General features: G+C 36.7%; 1 protein-coding gene across 1 annotated transcript in view; it reads right to left on the reverse strand.

The window, feature by feature from the left end:
- Window positions 1–15393, reverse strand: part of DIAPH3 (diaphanous related formin 3) — a 449127-nt gene that overhangs the window by 130374 nt on the left and 303360 nt on the right. Inside the window, 2 exon segments of the mRNA XM_043995139.1 lie at window positions 2058–2117; window positions 2612–2707. Of these exon segments, the coding sequence (XP_043851074.1) occupies window positions 2058–2117; window positions 2612–2707 (156 nt within the window).

A 15393-nucleotide genomic window follows, 5' to 3' on the forward strand; every position in this document is an offset into this window, starting at 1 on the left:
AATAAAAATGTCATTAGCTCTGGGGCCTGAGATTTTTGTGGATCAAAGGAAGGTGAAATTAAATGTCAACACCATTTAACCTATTTACTGCCACACTTACAAATGGGATCAAATGTTTAACTTAATATGCTCAGTATTACACATAATTGTCAATAGAGTCATGTTAACTCTTATAACTTGTTCACCTTGACTGCTTCCATAGAACTTAAACTCTACTCCTAGAAACTCCTAAATAAGTTTCCAGGTGATGATAGATATGTAGCTAGATGATAGATATAAAATGCCAAAAGCTCACTCTATAATGTAATCTATCAAGTCAGCAAACATTCATTAAGCACCTATTACATGACAGGTCCTATGGCACTGGAGATATAAAAGAAAGGCAAAAGGGTGGTAGTCCCGGCCCTCAAGAAACTCACAATCTAATGAGGAAGTCAATATGGAAGCAACTATTTACAAAAAAAGATATATACAGGATAGAACAGAGATGATGACAAAGAGAAGGCACTATAATGGAAGGGGACATGCAAAAGCTTCTGCAGAAGGTAGGATTTGAATTAAGACTCAAAGGAAGCCAGGGAAAGTAGGAGATAGAGCTAAAGAGAGAGAAAATTCCAGGCTTGGGGGCAGCAAATGCAAAGGCATGGGGTTTGGGTTTTCTGCTTTTATCTCTGACCACTACCTTCTATGTCTCTTCTTTTCATCTTCTGATAATGGGTATTCTGTAAGACAGTCTCCAGAACACTGTACTTCTCTATATTTTCTTCCTTAAAAAATGCATCTCTTTTCATAGCTTCACCTGTCATCTCTATGTATGTAAATCACAACCAAATCATATTTCCAGTCCTGACTTCTATCTTCAACTCTTCTACTCACATGTCTCCCACCAGTAATGTCTAGCAGCAATTCATCTTTCACACTTCTGCCAGATTAGTCATCCTAAACCATGATAAACATATCATGATATTCACGTTCATAAAATATGCAATTTCACAACACAATCTACTTTAACATTGGTCAACTGTCATCCAGATGGTATTAAGGAAGGTAGATGCACATATTCTTCCCTTCCCAACAAGCTTACTCTTATTCAATTCTTGCCTTGAAAACTACAAGTTCCACAATTCAGTGAGTCTTTATAGAAATCAAAATAATTGGTCAAACTACTTATATAATAATAAAACACCACAGATTTCAACCTGCTCAAACTAAGTATTCTAATATTTTTCTCCACATGAAGAGACATTTAAGTGAAAGGGAATATGGTTTTGACTATATGACTTTGTTAGTCAATCAGCAAGTATCTGAAGGTAAGTGATATAATACTTGTAGAAAATCACCAGAGAATTAATATAGATCTACCAACTATGTCACAGGTATTCAACAGAAATAGAGTAATTTAAAAGAATACTCCAATAAAGCATGGGTTAGAAATTATATTAGTGAGCCAGCCTTTGAGAGTTAAGCAAAAGCATTGTTTAAGTAAAAATAGGATTTGGCTTACTTTATTTTTTATGTTGATTTTCAACATAACTCCATTACAGCCATTGTATCGGCTTCAATATCTTTCTACAACAGCCTACTCTGAACCTCAATGATATTTATAGTTTTGTCAAGATATTGGTTGAATTGTTTAAAGAACAATGACTAAGGGGAGGAAATATAATGAAGGATCTCTAATTCATTATTTTAAACTATATCTTTAAGTGAGATATTCCCCTCTTCTATTTAAAACAATTCAATGAGTGCTTATAGTCTATGAAAAGGATCTCTGAAGAGCAGTTATAAAAGACTATCTTATTGTTTCTGCAAACAATAACAAACTCAATGCCTCCTTTTTAAAAACCCAGTAAATGACAGTACAACATAAGAAACCATATCTAATAACTATGAAGGGATGGAATCCTTATGCAGTCCTTATTTACACAGGTCTCAATCATACATTTTCACTCTTTAGTTATGTAAAAACTTGAGAATATCAACACAGTCTACCAAAATCATAGATCAATAGGATAAAAGTAGGTAAGCACATTCAATTCATAAATATTGTTGATTACCATGGTTACGAGCTTTCAGAACAGGCCTCTGTGAGATTGGACTGAGACTTTGTCGGATATCTACAAAAAAAAAAAAAAGAAAAAGAAACAAAAGAAACGTAATATAACAGTCTGTTCCTCAAAGAGTGTTAACAATGGTGGCTCATTATTTTTCCCTTCAGATTAAATATTTCTGAAAGCAAGGCAATGCTATACTTCGAATGAAATACTTGACTCAGTGGAGAACATTGTAACTTTTACTTCCCATTTAATTTTTATAGTATGATCTCCAAAAAGATAAGATACATATGTTTCTGTAACTAAATTTTGTCACGCTAATAAGTCTATGGTAAGTTCAGTTTATAGATTTGCAAATGGTATTGACATCTGCCAACAGGAATGAGCATCTCTCTGACATCTGTCATTGCAAGGAAAAGATTAAACATGAATCTTGAACTTCCCACTTATAGCCCAGAGCAGAGCATTCATGATGCATGACTTAAAGAAATAATCAAAAAAGGTTTTTCTATGTTATAATCCCCTAGAAAGTAACATGAAACAAGTATAATATTCACCTTTAGGCTTTGGTGTCCTTTTTCTTCGGTCTCGGAAGGCAGCACCTGACTGCAAGGCCTCCAGCAGACTATCCATCACTCCTGTCTCATCACCCTCTGTGAAAAGAGATTGAGGGAATTCCATCAGCCCTCAGGGTTACCATAGCAATGTCAGAGACAACACAGGGGTCATAATGGTTAAGGGTAGGGGACAAGACCAAATGCCAAGATGAAATCAGCAATTTCAAATTGAGAGAAGTCTTTAATTCACTCATAAATCAGCTGTTTCAATGAAATCGACCTCATTAGTGTTTGTGTTGCTGTCCAGTAAAGAGTAACCAGATTCAACAGATTTATTTCAGAGTGCTGCTCTTTATATAAGTGCAGCCACAGAATAACCTTAAATGGAAAGGAGCTTCTATCGGAACTGTTTCATAGCCAGGTTATCAAAAATCAAATTTTCCTTCCAGGAACAGGTAACTTTCAAGGCACTGGCTTTTATTCTAAAGTTGACCAGGGACTTAGAAGGGGGCTTGTTATTAGAGGTACTACTGAATGAACTCAAGAGTACAAAATTACATATACTCATATTAAATTTTGTTCCTGGTAAATTATTGTTCATACCATATCATAATGATCCTATGATTCTAGGAGGCAAAGGAAAACTCATTGGACACTGAAGCGTACTGAACAATTCAGCAGAAATGGTTCTTTGAGACCCGGGAGAAACTTTCCCAGTCTATGCTCACAGAGAATTAATTTAAAGACTTAGAATCATTAGAGCTTAATTTCAGTCTATAATTAACAAAAGCTGCATGTGATATACATGTGTGTATGTGTATTGTATACTATGCATATATTTGTATATGTTGTGTATGTATATGTATGATATATTGTATGTGCATGCTTATGTGTTTCTGTGTATATAAATATATGTATAGATAAAGATATACATATACACATGTAATTTATGGTTGCACATATTGATAATCTATATTACTTTCCATCCTAAATATTAACCCTAAGAGATAAAAAGAACTCTAACAATTGGCTGACCAATCCTGACTTTTTTAAAACTGCAGTTCAACAACAGGTAATTAATTGATGCATACTTAGAATTTAAAATACCACAGTTTGCCTCTCCTAGCTTTTAATTTTTTTTTAAATGGAAATATTGTGACGCAATACATTAAGAATTTGACAAATAACAAGAAGTGCAATGCAAGAAGAACATATATTATACTAGATATTTAATTTTTTTTTTTTTTTTTAGTGAGGCAATTGGGCTTAAGTGACTTGCCCAGGGTCACACAGCTAGTAAGTGTTAAGTGTCTGAGGCCGGATTTGAACTCAGGTACTCCTGACTCCAGGGCCGGTGCTCTATCCACTGCGCCACCTAGCTGCCCCTAAATATTTTTAAAGTGTATAAAAATATAAGCATTAGCTTTAAGAAAGTTGACCATCGAGGGCAGCTAGGTGGCGCAGTGGATAGAGCACCGGCCCTGGAGTCAGGAGTACCTGAGTTCAAATCCGGCCTCAGACACTTAACACTTACTAGCTGTGTGACCCTGGGCAAGTCACTTAACCCCAATTGCCTCACTAAAACAAACAAGAAAGTTGACCATCATGATGGTAATGGTGTGGGGGATTAATAAAAACTGTATGAGTTGTAATATGAACTGATAGGAAGATCAACCATATTGATGAAATCACTGATTATTAGAGTATTTTAGCAAATATTGTTTAATTATATTTTAAAAGTTTAAAATAATTTCAGTAGAAACACTACTTAAAATTCATTCTTATTTGATGACAACGTATGAAATTAGTCAAAAGGAACAAGGTCTCCTGGGAAAGAGATTAAAGTTGTTCTCTGATGGGTTGAGTTTGGTTTGGTACCTGGACATCCCGGTTTGAGAAACCTCAGCCTAGAAAGCATGGTTGAAGTGGATGAGAACTCAAAGCCTGACTGTAGACAGAGAGCAGAGGAGGGCCAAAGACAGAAGCTTAGATGAACATCAACATTTAATGTTCCAGAAGAGGAATTAGAGCATGCCATAAACCGTTAAGCTCCATGACACCATGGCTCATGCCTCATCTAAAGTCTGCACTGTATCCTAAAGCAGACTTCACTTATAGAAGGCAATGCATATTGGTTGAAATTAACTGAATATATCCAGTGGGGGAAACCCTGGGGGAGATGACAGAAACAGAAACAGCACATCAAAGTAGAGAAACTTGAGTTGTTCCTCTTACCACTTAGGTGCATAATCAAACATAAAAAAGGATCGCCTTTCACATGTGTACAACTTTTCCTGTCTTTCCATTGCCAAGTTAGATAATGGAGTTTGGAATGAAGATGAGGTTTATAGAATGAGCACAAACTGGGCTATCATCAAGAAGCTACAGTTCCTAGTTGACCTAGATCAAGCAGTCAGCTTTGATAGATTATGTAGGGGCAGTGACAAATAGGGTGACTAAAACTGAAACTGGTTGGGGCCTAGAAGCAATTTCTTTAGGAGCTTTCTCAGTCCCCCAGGGACCTCACCACCGTTGCCCCTCCTGATTGAGTAGAACTTGCCTTTCCTGAACCAGAACATCACCTCTCCTATGTATCAAAGCCCCTTAAGTCCAATCATGACAAGATATGTCCCATGACTAGGGCATCTGTGCATGGTGAGGGGCAAGAACTGTATGGCCTACCTACCCACAGCTCAAGTACTTGGTCCTTGAATCAGCAGAGCAAGAACAAGAGACCTCAGACTTATTTCCTCCTGCCTTCTAATCTGGGCAGGTAGTCCAAATGCCACTGAATGACTTCACCAGCCTCTTTACCCATTATGAATCCTATATAAGCCTGCTACAACTGAGCTGACTCTGATAATGAAAAGGGAGGCAGGACGCTCCATTTATTAGCCATATATGTACTTTTTTTTAAGGGAAACAAGCTATTTCAGGGGTTGGTTGTTAGGATTTTGAGAGCTTCTTTGCTAAAGGAATCTCTGACTATTTTTTAATTCAGAAAGAGTGGGATTAAGGGAGTGCTTGGGAAAGTTTCTGTTTGGAGAATTGTAATCTTTAAATATTATTATCCAACTACAACATCATCATCTCTGTGGTTCTGAATTGAGAGACTAGGGGCTTAAGGAGAATAGTTCGCATTCCTTTTCTTGCCTATATCTGACCCTGTCACTGCCCAGCTCAAGAAGCTTGCATGGCTCCCAATTGCCTCTAAAATAAAATACAAACTCTTATAGTAGGCATTTAAAGCCTTTCACAAGCTGTTCTCCTATCTATCTTTCTAAATTAATTTCTCTTGAGTTCCCTTCATGGACTCTCCTTGCTGTTCTCTATCTAGGACATTTCATTCCCTGCATCTGTATCTGTACAAAGGTCCTCTCTAATCCAGAGAATTCTCTCCCTCTTGCCTTCTGCCTTTTGGATTCCCTAGGTCCCTTAGAAGCTAAGTTCAAATGTTACCAAAAGGAGACATGTCCTGATTCCCCCCAGTTTTCCTTTCCTTGAATATCATCTGGTTTATATTCGATATGTACTTATCTATGCAATTGCTGTTTTCTCCCTAGAGAATCCAAGCTCCCTGATGGAGGTGACTTTCATTTCTGTCCCTTGTAAGGGCTAAAATTCTAGCTAGTCTGTCTAAAATATCTACCTGCATTTCTAGCTCCACTCTCCACCAGTGTCCTGACAAGAGAGTGAGAGTGCCAGCCTCGCCCCCTCTTCCTCCCACAAGCAAACGTCACTTCCTGACGCCCAAGAAAAGCCAGATGTCTTGCCTTCAGGCACCTTCTCCTTATGGTGGAGCTTTCCTACAGTAAGTCTCCATCAGGTGGCGTCATTCCAATTGTTACACCCTGTAACCCTAGCACCTAGCATAGTTCCTAAAACGTAGTAGGTGCTTAATAAATGCTAACTGAATGAATGACTCAAGTAACTAGTCTAAGTATTGTTTAACCATTTTACAGATGTGAAAACTGAGTGTCTGAGGGCTTAACTTTTCATGATCCAGCTGGTAAGTATCTGAGAAGGGATTTGATCTTCAGTTTTCTGATTCCAAGTATAGCATTCCGTCAACTACCTGAAATACTACCTCATGAAAACAAATGTAATGTCCTGTGCTGTACATTCATATCTATTATCTCCTTGTGGTAAGTCTAGGTGACAGATAAGGCCAGTGAGGTTTAAGTCATTTGCAGTCTTACAACTTGTCATGGCAATAAGATCTTTCTCTCAGCTCAGACCACACTTCTTTGGCCACTGATGTTGTGTTAGGCAACTCTTAAAGCAAAAACAACGAAGCCAAAGCACATCTGTCTATTCACCTAAGGTCCAGGGCATCTGACACTGTCAGAAGGAAAATCTGAAATGTATTTGAAAAACATATATGGGGGAGGGCAGCTAGGTGGCGCAGTGGATAGAGCACTGGCCCTGGAGTCAGGAGGACCTGAGTTCAAATCCGGCCTCAGACACTTGACACTTACTAGCTGTGTGACCTTGGGCAAGTCACTTAACCTCCAATTGCCTCACCCCCCCAAAAAAAAATATATATATGGGAAATAAAGGGATATGACTATCATGCATCATGTGTGTCATCATTTGGTTACAGACTAAAAGAAGAAAGGTAATTAAATAGGATAATATCATCACTTAAATGTGAAGATGACTCACTTGTCAAACTCAAGTATCCCAATTTAAATCTCCTTCACTAAAGGAGAATCTCAACAATAGTAATTGCAAATTTTAAATATTCATTTTTGTTGAAAGCCTATTACAAGAGACTTTAAGACTGTTCAAATATTTTATTATTTAAGAATAGATTTTGAAAATGACTTCTAGAAAATTTTAACATTATAAAGCATTTTAGAAAAACATATCAAATAACTTCTTTTCAGATAGAGGAAATTTAAAAGTCTAATTCAACATCAAGAATCAAGCAAAGCAAGGAGAAAGTAGAAAAGAGCAGTGAAAAATCTGCTTTTGAGAGAAACTAGAAACAAGCAGTATACCTAGAGTCTACTTCAATGATCCCTTGAATACTATCCTTCATTGGCTATAAATCCCAGAATTTCAGTTTTGCAAAGGAACTCAAAGGCATTCTAGTCTAACAAATCCTTGACCACTATGTTTTCTCCAATGAATGGACAGCCAGCATTCAAAGGAAAAGCCTACTGGGCTATTGTATTGTGAAGAAAATTCTTTGTCATGTATAAGGTACTATATAAATGTTATCTATTACTGTTCCAATAATCAACCTCAGGGGTTTATTGTAAGGAAATTTCTCTATAAAGTACTATAAAAATGAAATTTACTATTAAAAAAAATGATGAGCAAGATGCTATCAGAAAAACTTGGAAAGATCTACATGAGCTGATGCAAAGTATACTGTATACAAAATAACAGCAATATTGTGAGATGATCTGCTGTGAATTACTTGGTTATTTTAAGCAATGCAATGATACAAGACAACTCTGAAGGTCTTATGAAAAATGCAATCCATCTACAGAGAACTGGTGGTGTCTGAATATGGACTGAAGCATAATTTTGTTAGTTCCTTTATCTGGAGTGTTGTTTTTCTCTGTTTTCTTTCACAACCTGGCTAATGTGGAAATGTTTTGCATGGCTGCTTATGTATAGCTTATATTGAATTGCTTGAGATCTTGGTGGAGGGGGGAGGGCAGAACATAATTTGGATCACAAAGTTAAAAAAAAATTGATGCTGAAATTTATATTTTACATGTAATTTGGGAAAATAAAATTCCAAACATATTTTTTTTAAAAAAGGAAAACCCTAAAAGAAGCTAGGAGTTTGGGTGTGCGTAGCCCTTTCCCCTACTAGATAAATCCAATTATTATAAAAAATTTTCCTTACATCAAGATGAAACCTGTCTCTATATTTTCCAGTCATTTTCCTGGTGCTGCCTTCAGGTCTAAGCAGAACAAATATAATCTCCTAGACCCATACCCCTCAAGTCATCCCTTCAAAAGACTGAAAACAAAATATTATGTTCATATCCAAAATGCTGTAAGCCATTGAAAAATGGGGGAAAAGGTGCCAAGAATCATGTCAAAGAGACATGAGAGCAGGACTTTTATGGAGGGTGTCTCATATTATGTGGCACATATGTGCATTTGTTTTTCAGACCTTTACAAAGTCGATACTTTGATAGAGTTATGACTTCACTGGTGTGGGAACTCTTTCTACTCATGCTACTTACATATCTTTCTTCTTGTGATAAAATAATGGGATTTGGCAGATGCCCAGGGGCCCAAACCTGAAGACTAATTTGGAATTGATTGAATTGGGTAAGACTGAGAAACTGACTGAGAACCTACTTAAGATTGATAAAATCGAGACCATGTCTGGCCAGTCCTGAGTGGGGTGATGTTCTCAGAGGCTGTGCCATCAAAAAGAGACCACTCTCAACCAATCAGCTTGAAGGACCTCCCCCTTTGGGGAGGGAGACAGGAAGTGGGAAGCGCAGGCTGGATCTCACTCTTTTTGTTCAGGAACAGGTGTGGTGGTGGCAGAGTCCAAACAGAGTAGAAAGATCTATTCCACGTGTTCTCTATAGAAGCATAGATAGCTAAATAAAAGTGGCTTTCTCAACTTCTCTGTCTTCACTAACTTCCAATATACTTTAATAAATCCTTAAAAGCCTAAACTCTTGCTGAATTTATCATTAATCTTAGCCAGTTTCCCCCCCCCAAAAAAAAACTGGGGGGGGGGGAAGGTTAGGACCCACATTATATTTTAAACATCGCACTCTGATCCTCTATTGTGGATCTACCCATCTGGTTGAGACCTTCTCACACTTAAAATCTCAAGAAGACCTTTTGCTTATGCTTTTATTTCACAGTGTGACTAGCGGAGCACTTGGCCTGTCCCTTTATTGTCCCTCATTCTTATTTTTCATAATTTATCAACTAAAAAATATTCCTGGGGGCAGCTAGGTGGCATAGTAGATAAAGCACTGGCCTTGGATTCAGGAGGACCTGAGTTCAAATCCAGCCTCAGACACTTGACACTAGATGTGTGACCCTGGGCAAGTCACTTAACCCTCACTGCCCTGCAAAAAAACCCAAAACAAACAAAATATCCCCTGTTGGAGTAGAACCAAAGATTTTGATGTCATTGCTAGCTAGCACTGTGCAATTTTCCCAACTGTTAGCTGGCTACTGTCCTAGTACCAACATCTGAACCCTGGACATTCACTATCCACTTGTCTCTCCAAGCTCTTTACTTTGGACCAGAATGGACCTCAACAAGACACCTCTTCAGCTATACATCATTATCTGGGAAAAATGTGTCTACATTCAGAGTGCCCTTTCTTTTTTGGTACTAGAGTATATTTCACTAAGTAGGTTTTTAATGTTCTGAAGGCAAAATGCAATTAGTTCAATGGCATTTTCAAGGTACCTTGAATTCTTGAAGGCTATGCTAGTAGAATACAAACTATGGTAGGTTCCCTCAAGTGTAAAAGGCTTAAACATATGGTAATGATGACAAACTACAAATTCTGTCTGAGGATTAGCCTACTTAAGGACAGAGAGACTCATCACCAGCAGTTGGGACACTAGATAATGAATTCTTTGGTGATGCTGATCCGTGAAATAGAAAATTTGAAACTGGACTTCAATTAAAGAATTACAGAATCAAAGGATCATAGGTTTTAAAGATGTAATGGACTATAGGGGAAATCTAGAGGCCTTTTACAGATAAGAAAATCAAGGCACAGAGAGCTTAAGTTTTTTCTAAGGTCAGATAAGCAGTAAGTGGCAAAACCAGGATAGGAGCCCAGGTCATCTGATTCTGAATCCAGGACCTTTTTCACTTGGGTATCCTCCTTATGTGGATTGACATCTTTCTACATCTGTAGTCAATACGAGGGAGTGGCAGAGAATTTTAAGAGTCACGTAGTTTTTAGACAGTCCATAATGCCCAATTATTGAGCCTAAAAGTATATAACACGATTTAAATGACAAAAGGATAGCTCATCAGTTCTACCTATAGAGGTAAATGAAGGAATTGGTGGAATTGCTTTCATTCTGCAGCCAAGGACAATAAGAACCAAGGTCTCATGGGATATTTTATATCATTTCTTTCTGTGTTCTTATTCTAAGATTAAGCTCAGAGACTGTGATGAGGAAAACTAATTTATGTACCAGCATCAGTTGCAGAGGATGAAGGAATGTCAAAATCCTACAAAGAAGTGATAAGATCATCCACACCAAGTCAACATATTCCTACATCTTCTGAGGAGATGGGACACAGGACATGATGATGTTGTAAAATATGGTTTAGGACTAAAGAAATGAAACAGGTCAAAGGTTTGTGAATTATTCCAAACTTTCATGACTTTCCTACAAACATATTTTACATCATACATATTTACTTATATCTATACCATACATATTTTCTTCAAGAAGAGAGTTGATAGGCAAAAGTGAGCTTATAAATCAACTGAAATCACTGCACAAAAATTTTGAATAAAATTATCATTCTGATCTATATTTACTATACAGGTCCAACCCTAAATATGGTGGTATCTCAATTCTATTAGAGTGCTTTTGCTAGCCTACACTTTGTGCAGTTACTCATGGTCTGCTACTCAGTGTTAGAGATTATGGGATTCTTTGGTTATTTGTCAACAGTCATTCAGAGAAACAAAACCAGGCAGGGGTGGAGCTGGAGTGCTCTTGCCTCTATTAATGACAGAGCTGCAATATGAACTCCGATCCTCACTCTAGATCTTGTGTTTTTAGCATTCACTGACCTCTTAACAATTTTATTCAATATTTACTTTTCTCAGCTTCACGACTACTGACATTTCCATGTTTCTCTGATGTGTCTTTAATACCATGATTAACAGTGAATATTGAGTTCATTAATTTACCCCTATTTTCTATCACTCCCCTCTCTAATATCCCTCCCTCCCTCAAACTGTGGGCTACATTTCTCAGGAAAAGGGACTGAATGGAATGAACGTAAGAACATCTGTAAGACATGTAAACATCATAGAATTTGAAATAATTTCTCCTATCAAAAATATATGTCTTTCTTAAACCAACTAATCTATATTAAAAATATTCTAAATTGTGTGTGATATAGGTTAGAGCAACATTTAAAGCAACATGGGTTTATATGTGTGTGCATAAATATGTATACATACATATGAAATATATGCAGTCTGATGCATTGAAGTTTCTTTTCTGAATGAATTCTCTAATAATACTAATGTCATAGGGCAGCTAAGTGGTGCAGTAGATAGAGCACTGGCCTTGGATTCAGGAGTACCTGAGTTCAAATCCAGCCTCAGACACTTAACACTTACTAGCTATGTGACCCTGGGCAAGTCACTTAACGCTCATTGCCCCACCAAAAAATAAAATAAAATAAATAAGTAAACAAACAAATAAATAAATAATACTAATGTCATATTAGAGAATAAAGAAAAGCAAGGAATAATTCTCTTTCTTCTTTTAAGTACTTTATACTTTTAGGGAACATAAAACTGCATCCCGATCCAAATTCCCTAGTCACTGGTAAGTGCCATCCTTTTGTCTCCTTTTTCTTTACAGGAGGTATGGAAAAGGGCCCATACAGCTACTTCTTCCATTTGTTTTGCTTAGAGTGGGTTTTGTTACTTGTTTATAGCACTTTTGCAGTCTATGCTGCCAAAATCCAAACCTAACTTGGCAACACAGAAAAGAAATGATTTCTAAAGTACACACACACACAAATTGAATAAAACAAAAATATTGCATTAAGTGTAATTTCATTATACTTATTCAAAATTTTAATTTACTGGGAAAATGATCATCACCATAGCTGATATTGTTTTTACTAAAAATTCTGATTTTTTTTTTTTACATAAAATTCTCTAAGAACCTTAAAATAGCTTCAATATAGAGTGATACTTCCTAGCATACTAAATGGCTGCTGTTACATGAGAAATGCAGTATTTGGCAGGCATAAATGAGGAAGTAGCAGTGACAAATTAAAAATAAAAACTTAGGGAAATGGAAGAAGTTATTAATATGTTTTAAATAATAATTTCATCCAATGAGGGCATTTGTTTTTAAGTTTAAAACTATGTTCTATATAAAATTGATAGTATTATAGCATCAGAGAATATAGTATTCAGTGAACCTGAGAAAAAAATGACAACAAGAATTCCCAACAATCCCCAAAGATTCATCATCTCTATTGCTGCCTCTCCATAGACTTCCCTTTGACTCTGTTGCATCTCGACCCAACACTGGACCCAACACTGTTTAGATTATACTAACACCCCACCTATGCTCCCACTTTGGACTCTCATGGATCTTCCCATTACCACTGAAGATAAACTACTTGGTCAGATCACAATTTGTACCTATGACAACTCATTCCCCTACCCCTTCTGTCCCTGTTTGTACCTGGGATATTGACATTAGAAGTTATCTAGCCTAAACTTCTCATCCCATACTGGAATTCTGACTTTAAGATGCCAGAAAGTTATTACAACAACCTTGCTTTTCCTTTTATGCCTGTCAAATGGCTTTCCATTCTTTTTCTACCTTTAGGTTTATGTATAACCATATAGGCATATACCTTGATAGCCAATGCTGTCCCCACACCTATTATAAAAGTTTCTTATGCATAAATGACAACTTTCCTTTGCTATACTCTAGTCATGTAGCTCAAGCAACTTGATCTAAGTAATACCTTTAAGGCTTATTTACCTCTTTATGTTAAAATGCCAAGTACACATTTTTAAAAGTCTGTATTCTGTGCAACAGCAGAAAAATTTATAACACCATTTATAAATTGTTGAGCCTCTTCCTTTTCATTGTGTCCTTTCTTCACTGTTACTTTTATTTTTATATTTTACCTTTTATCCTCAATGTTCTTATTTTTATGTGGGGGTTCTCTTTTTCTTTTTCAAGTTTTAATATAATGTACTTTTCAGCATGTTAGCTAGTTTTTTGTGAAAACAGATTCCTTAATGCAAGTCACTCCCCAATTGAGAAATGTTCAAAGGATATGAACAGGCAGCTTTCAGATGAAGAACTCATATTGCTATATGAAAAAATGCTCTAAATCACTATTGATTAGAGAAATGCAAATTAAAACAACTCTGAGGTACCACCTCACACCTATCAGATTGGCTAATAAAGCTGTGGAAAAATTGGAACACATTCTTTGTTGGTGGAGCTGTGAACTGATCCAACCATTCTGGAGACCAATTTGGAACTATGCCCAAAGGGCTATGGGACCGTTCATACCCTTTCACCCAGTAATACCACTACTAGGTCTGTATCCCAAAAAGATCATAGAAGAGGGAAAAGGACTCACATGTACAAAAATATTTATAGCAGCTCTCTTTGTAGTGGCAAAGAATTGGAAATTGAGGGAATGCCCATCAATTGGGGAATGGCTAAACAAATTTTGGTATATGAAAGTAATGAAATACTATTGTGCTGTAAGAAACAATGAGCAGGGGGGCAGCTAGGTGGCGCAGTGGATAGAGCACCGGCCCTGGATTCAGGAGGACCCGAGTTCAAATCCAGCCTCAGACACTTAACACTTGCTTGCTGTGTGACCCTAGGCAAGTCACTTAACCCCAAATGCCTCACCCCCCCCAAAAAAAAAAGGAAAGAAAGAAATAATGAGCAGGAGGATTTTAGAGAAAGCTGGAAGGACTTATGTGAACTGATACTGAGAGAAGCAGAACCAGGAGAACATTGTATACAGTGACAGCAACATTGTGTGATGATCAACTATGATAGTCTTGGCTCTTCTCAGCATTTGCAATGATCCAAAACAATTTCAAAGAATTCATGATAGAAAATGTTCTCCACATCCAGAAAAAAGAACTCTGGATTCTGAATGCAGATTGAACCATACTATTTCTACTTTTGGACTGGTTTTTTTTTCCCCTTCTTTTTTGAGGTTTTTCCCCTGTGCTCTGATTCTTCTTTCACAGTACGACTAATGCAGAAATATGTTTAATGTGATTGTACATATATATAACCTATGTCAGATTGCTTTCCATCTTGTGGAGGGGGGAAGGAAGGGAGGGTAGGAGAAAAATTTGGAACTAAAAATCCTATGAAAACAAATGCTTAAAACTATCCTTACATGTAACTGGAAAATAATAAAATACTTTCATTTTTTAAAAAAAGGAAATAGATTCCTAGAATAGTTCTGGTGGTGTTCTCTCTTAACCACCAAGCTAAGTTACAGTCCTTCACAGATCCCTCTTGAAACTCTGTCTATTTATGTCTATTCACCATTGTGATGCTTATCCAGACCAAATGAAAGGTTGTTCTGGTTTTCTCTCCCTTCATAATAGTCTCTGGAATCTAATAAGAAGTTAGCAATTATAACTATCTTGTATCATATAATTGTCCCTTTCCATCTTTTCTCATTTTTTTTGGCCCAGTAAACAATGGCTATAAGGAAAGTTATATCACCTTGCATACTGTCCACTGGCAAATAACAGAACAGTTAATTTTAAGATTATCATAAGAAAACTTATGAGGAAAAAAATTAAAGTAACAAAATTTTGAAAGCTTTATAGGATTCAAAGAAGAATAATTAAAAATATTAGGAGTTCAGAGTAGATGACCCATGGGGTCCTGGTTAAAAAAGATGACTAAGGAGTGACTTAATGGTCTACAAGTTTATTATGCTAAGAAGCTACTAACATTTCTTGGTCTTCACACAATAGAGGAAATGAGCTTAAATTACAAGAGTTTTAGGTCTACTGTCAGAAAGAATTTCCTAAATTTGTGCTGTA

Source organism: Dromiciops gliroides, chromosome 3 (assembly GCF_019393635.1).
Source record: "Dromiciops gliroides isolate mDroGli1 chromosome 3, mDroGli1.pri, whole genome shotgun sequence".
In the NCBI taxonomy this organism is placed as follows: Eukaryota; Metazoa; Chordata; class Mammalia; order Microbiotheria; family Microbiotheriidae; genus Dromiciops; species Dromiciops gliroides.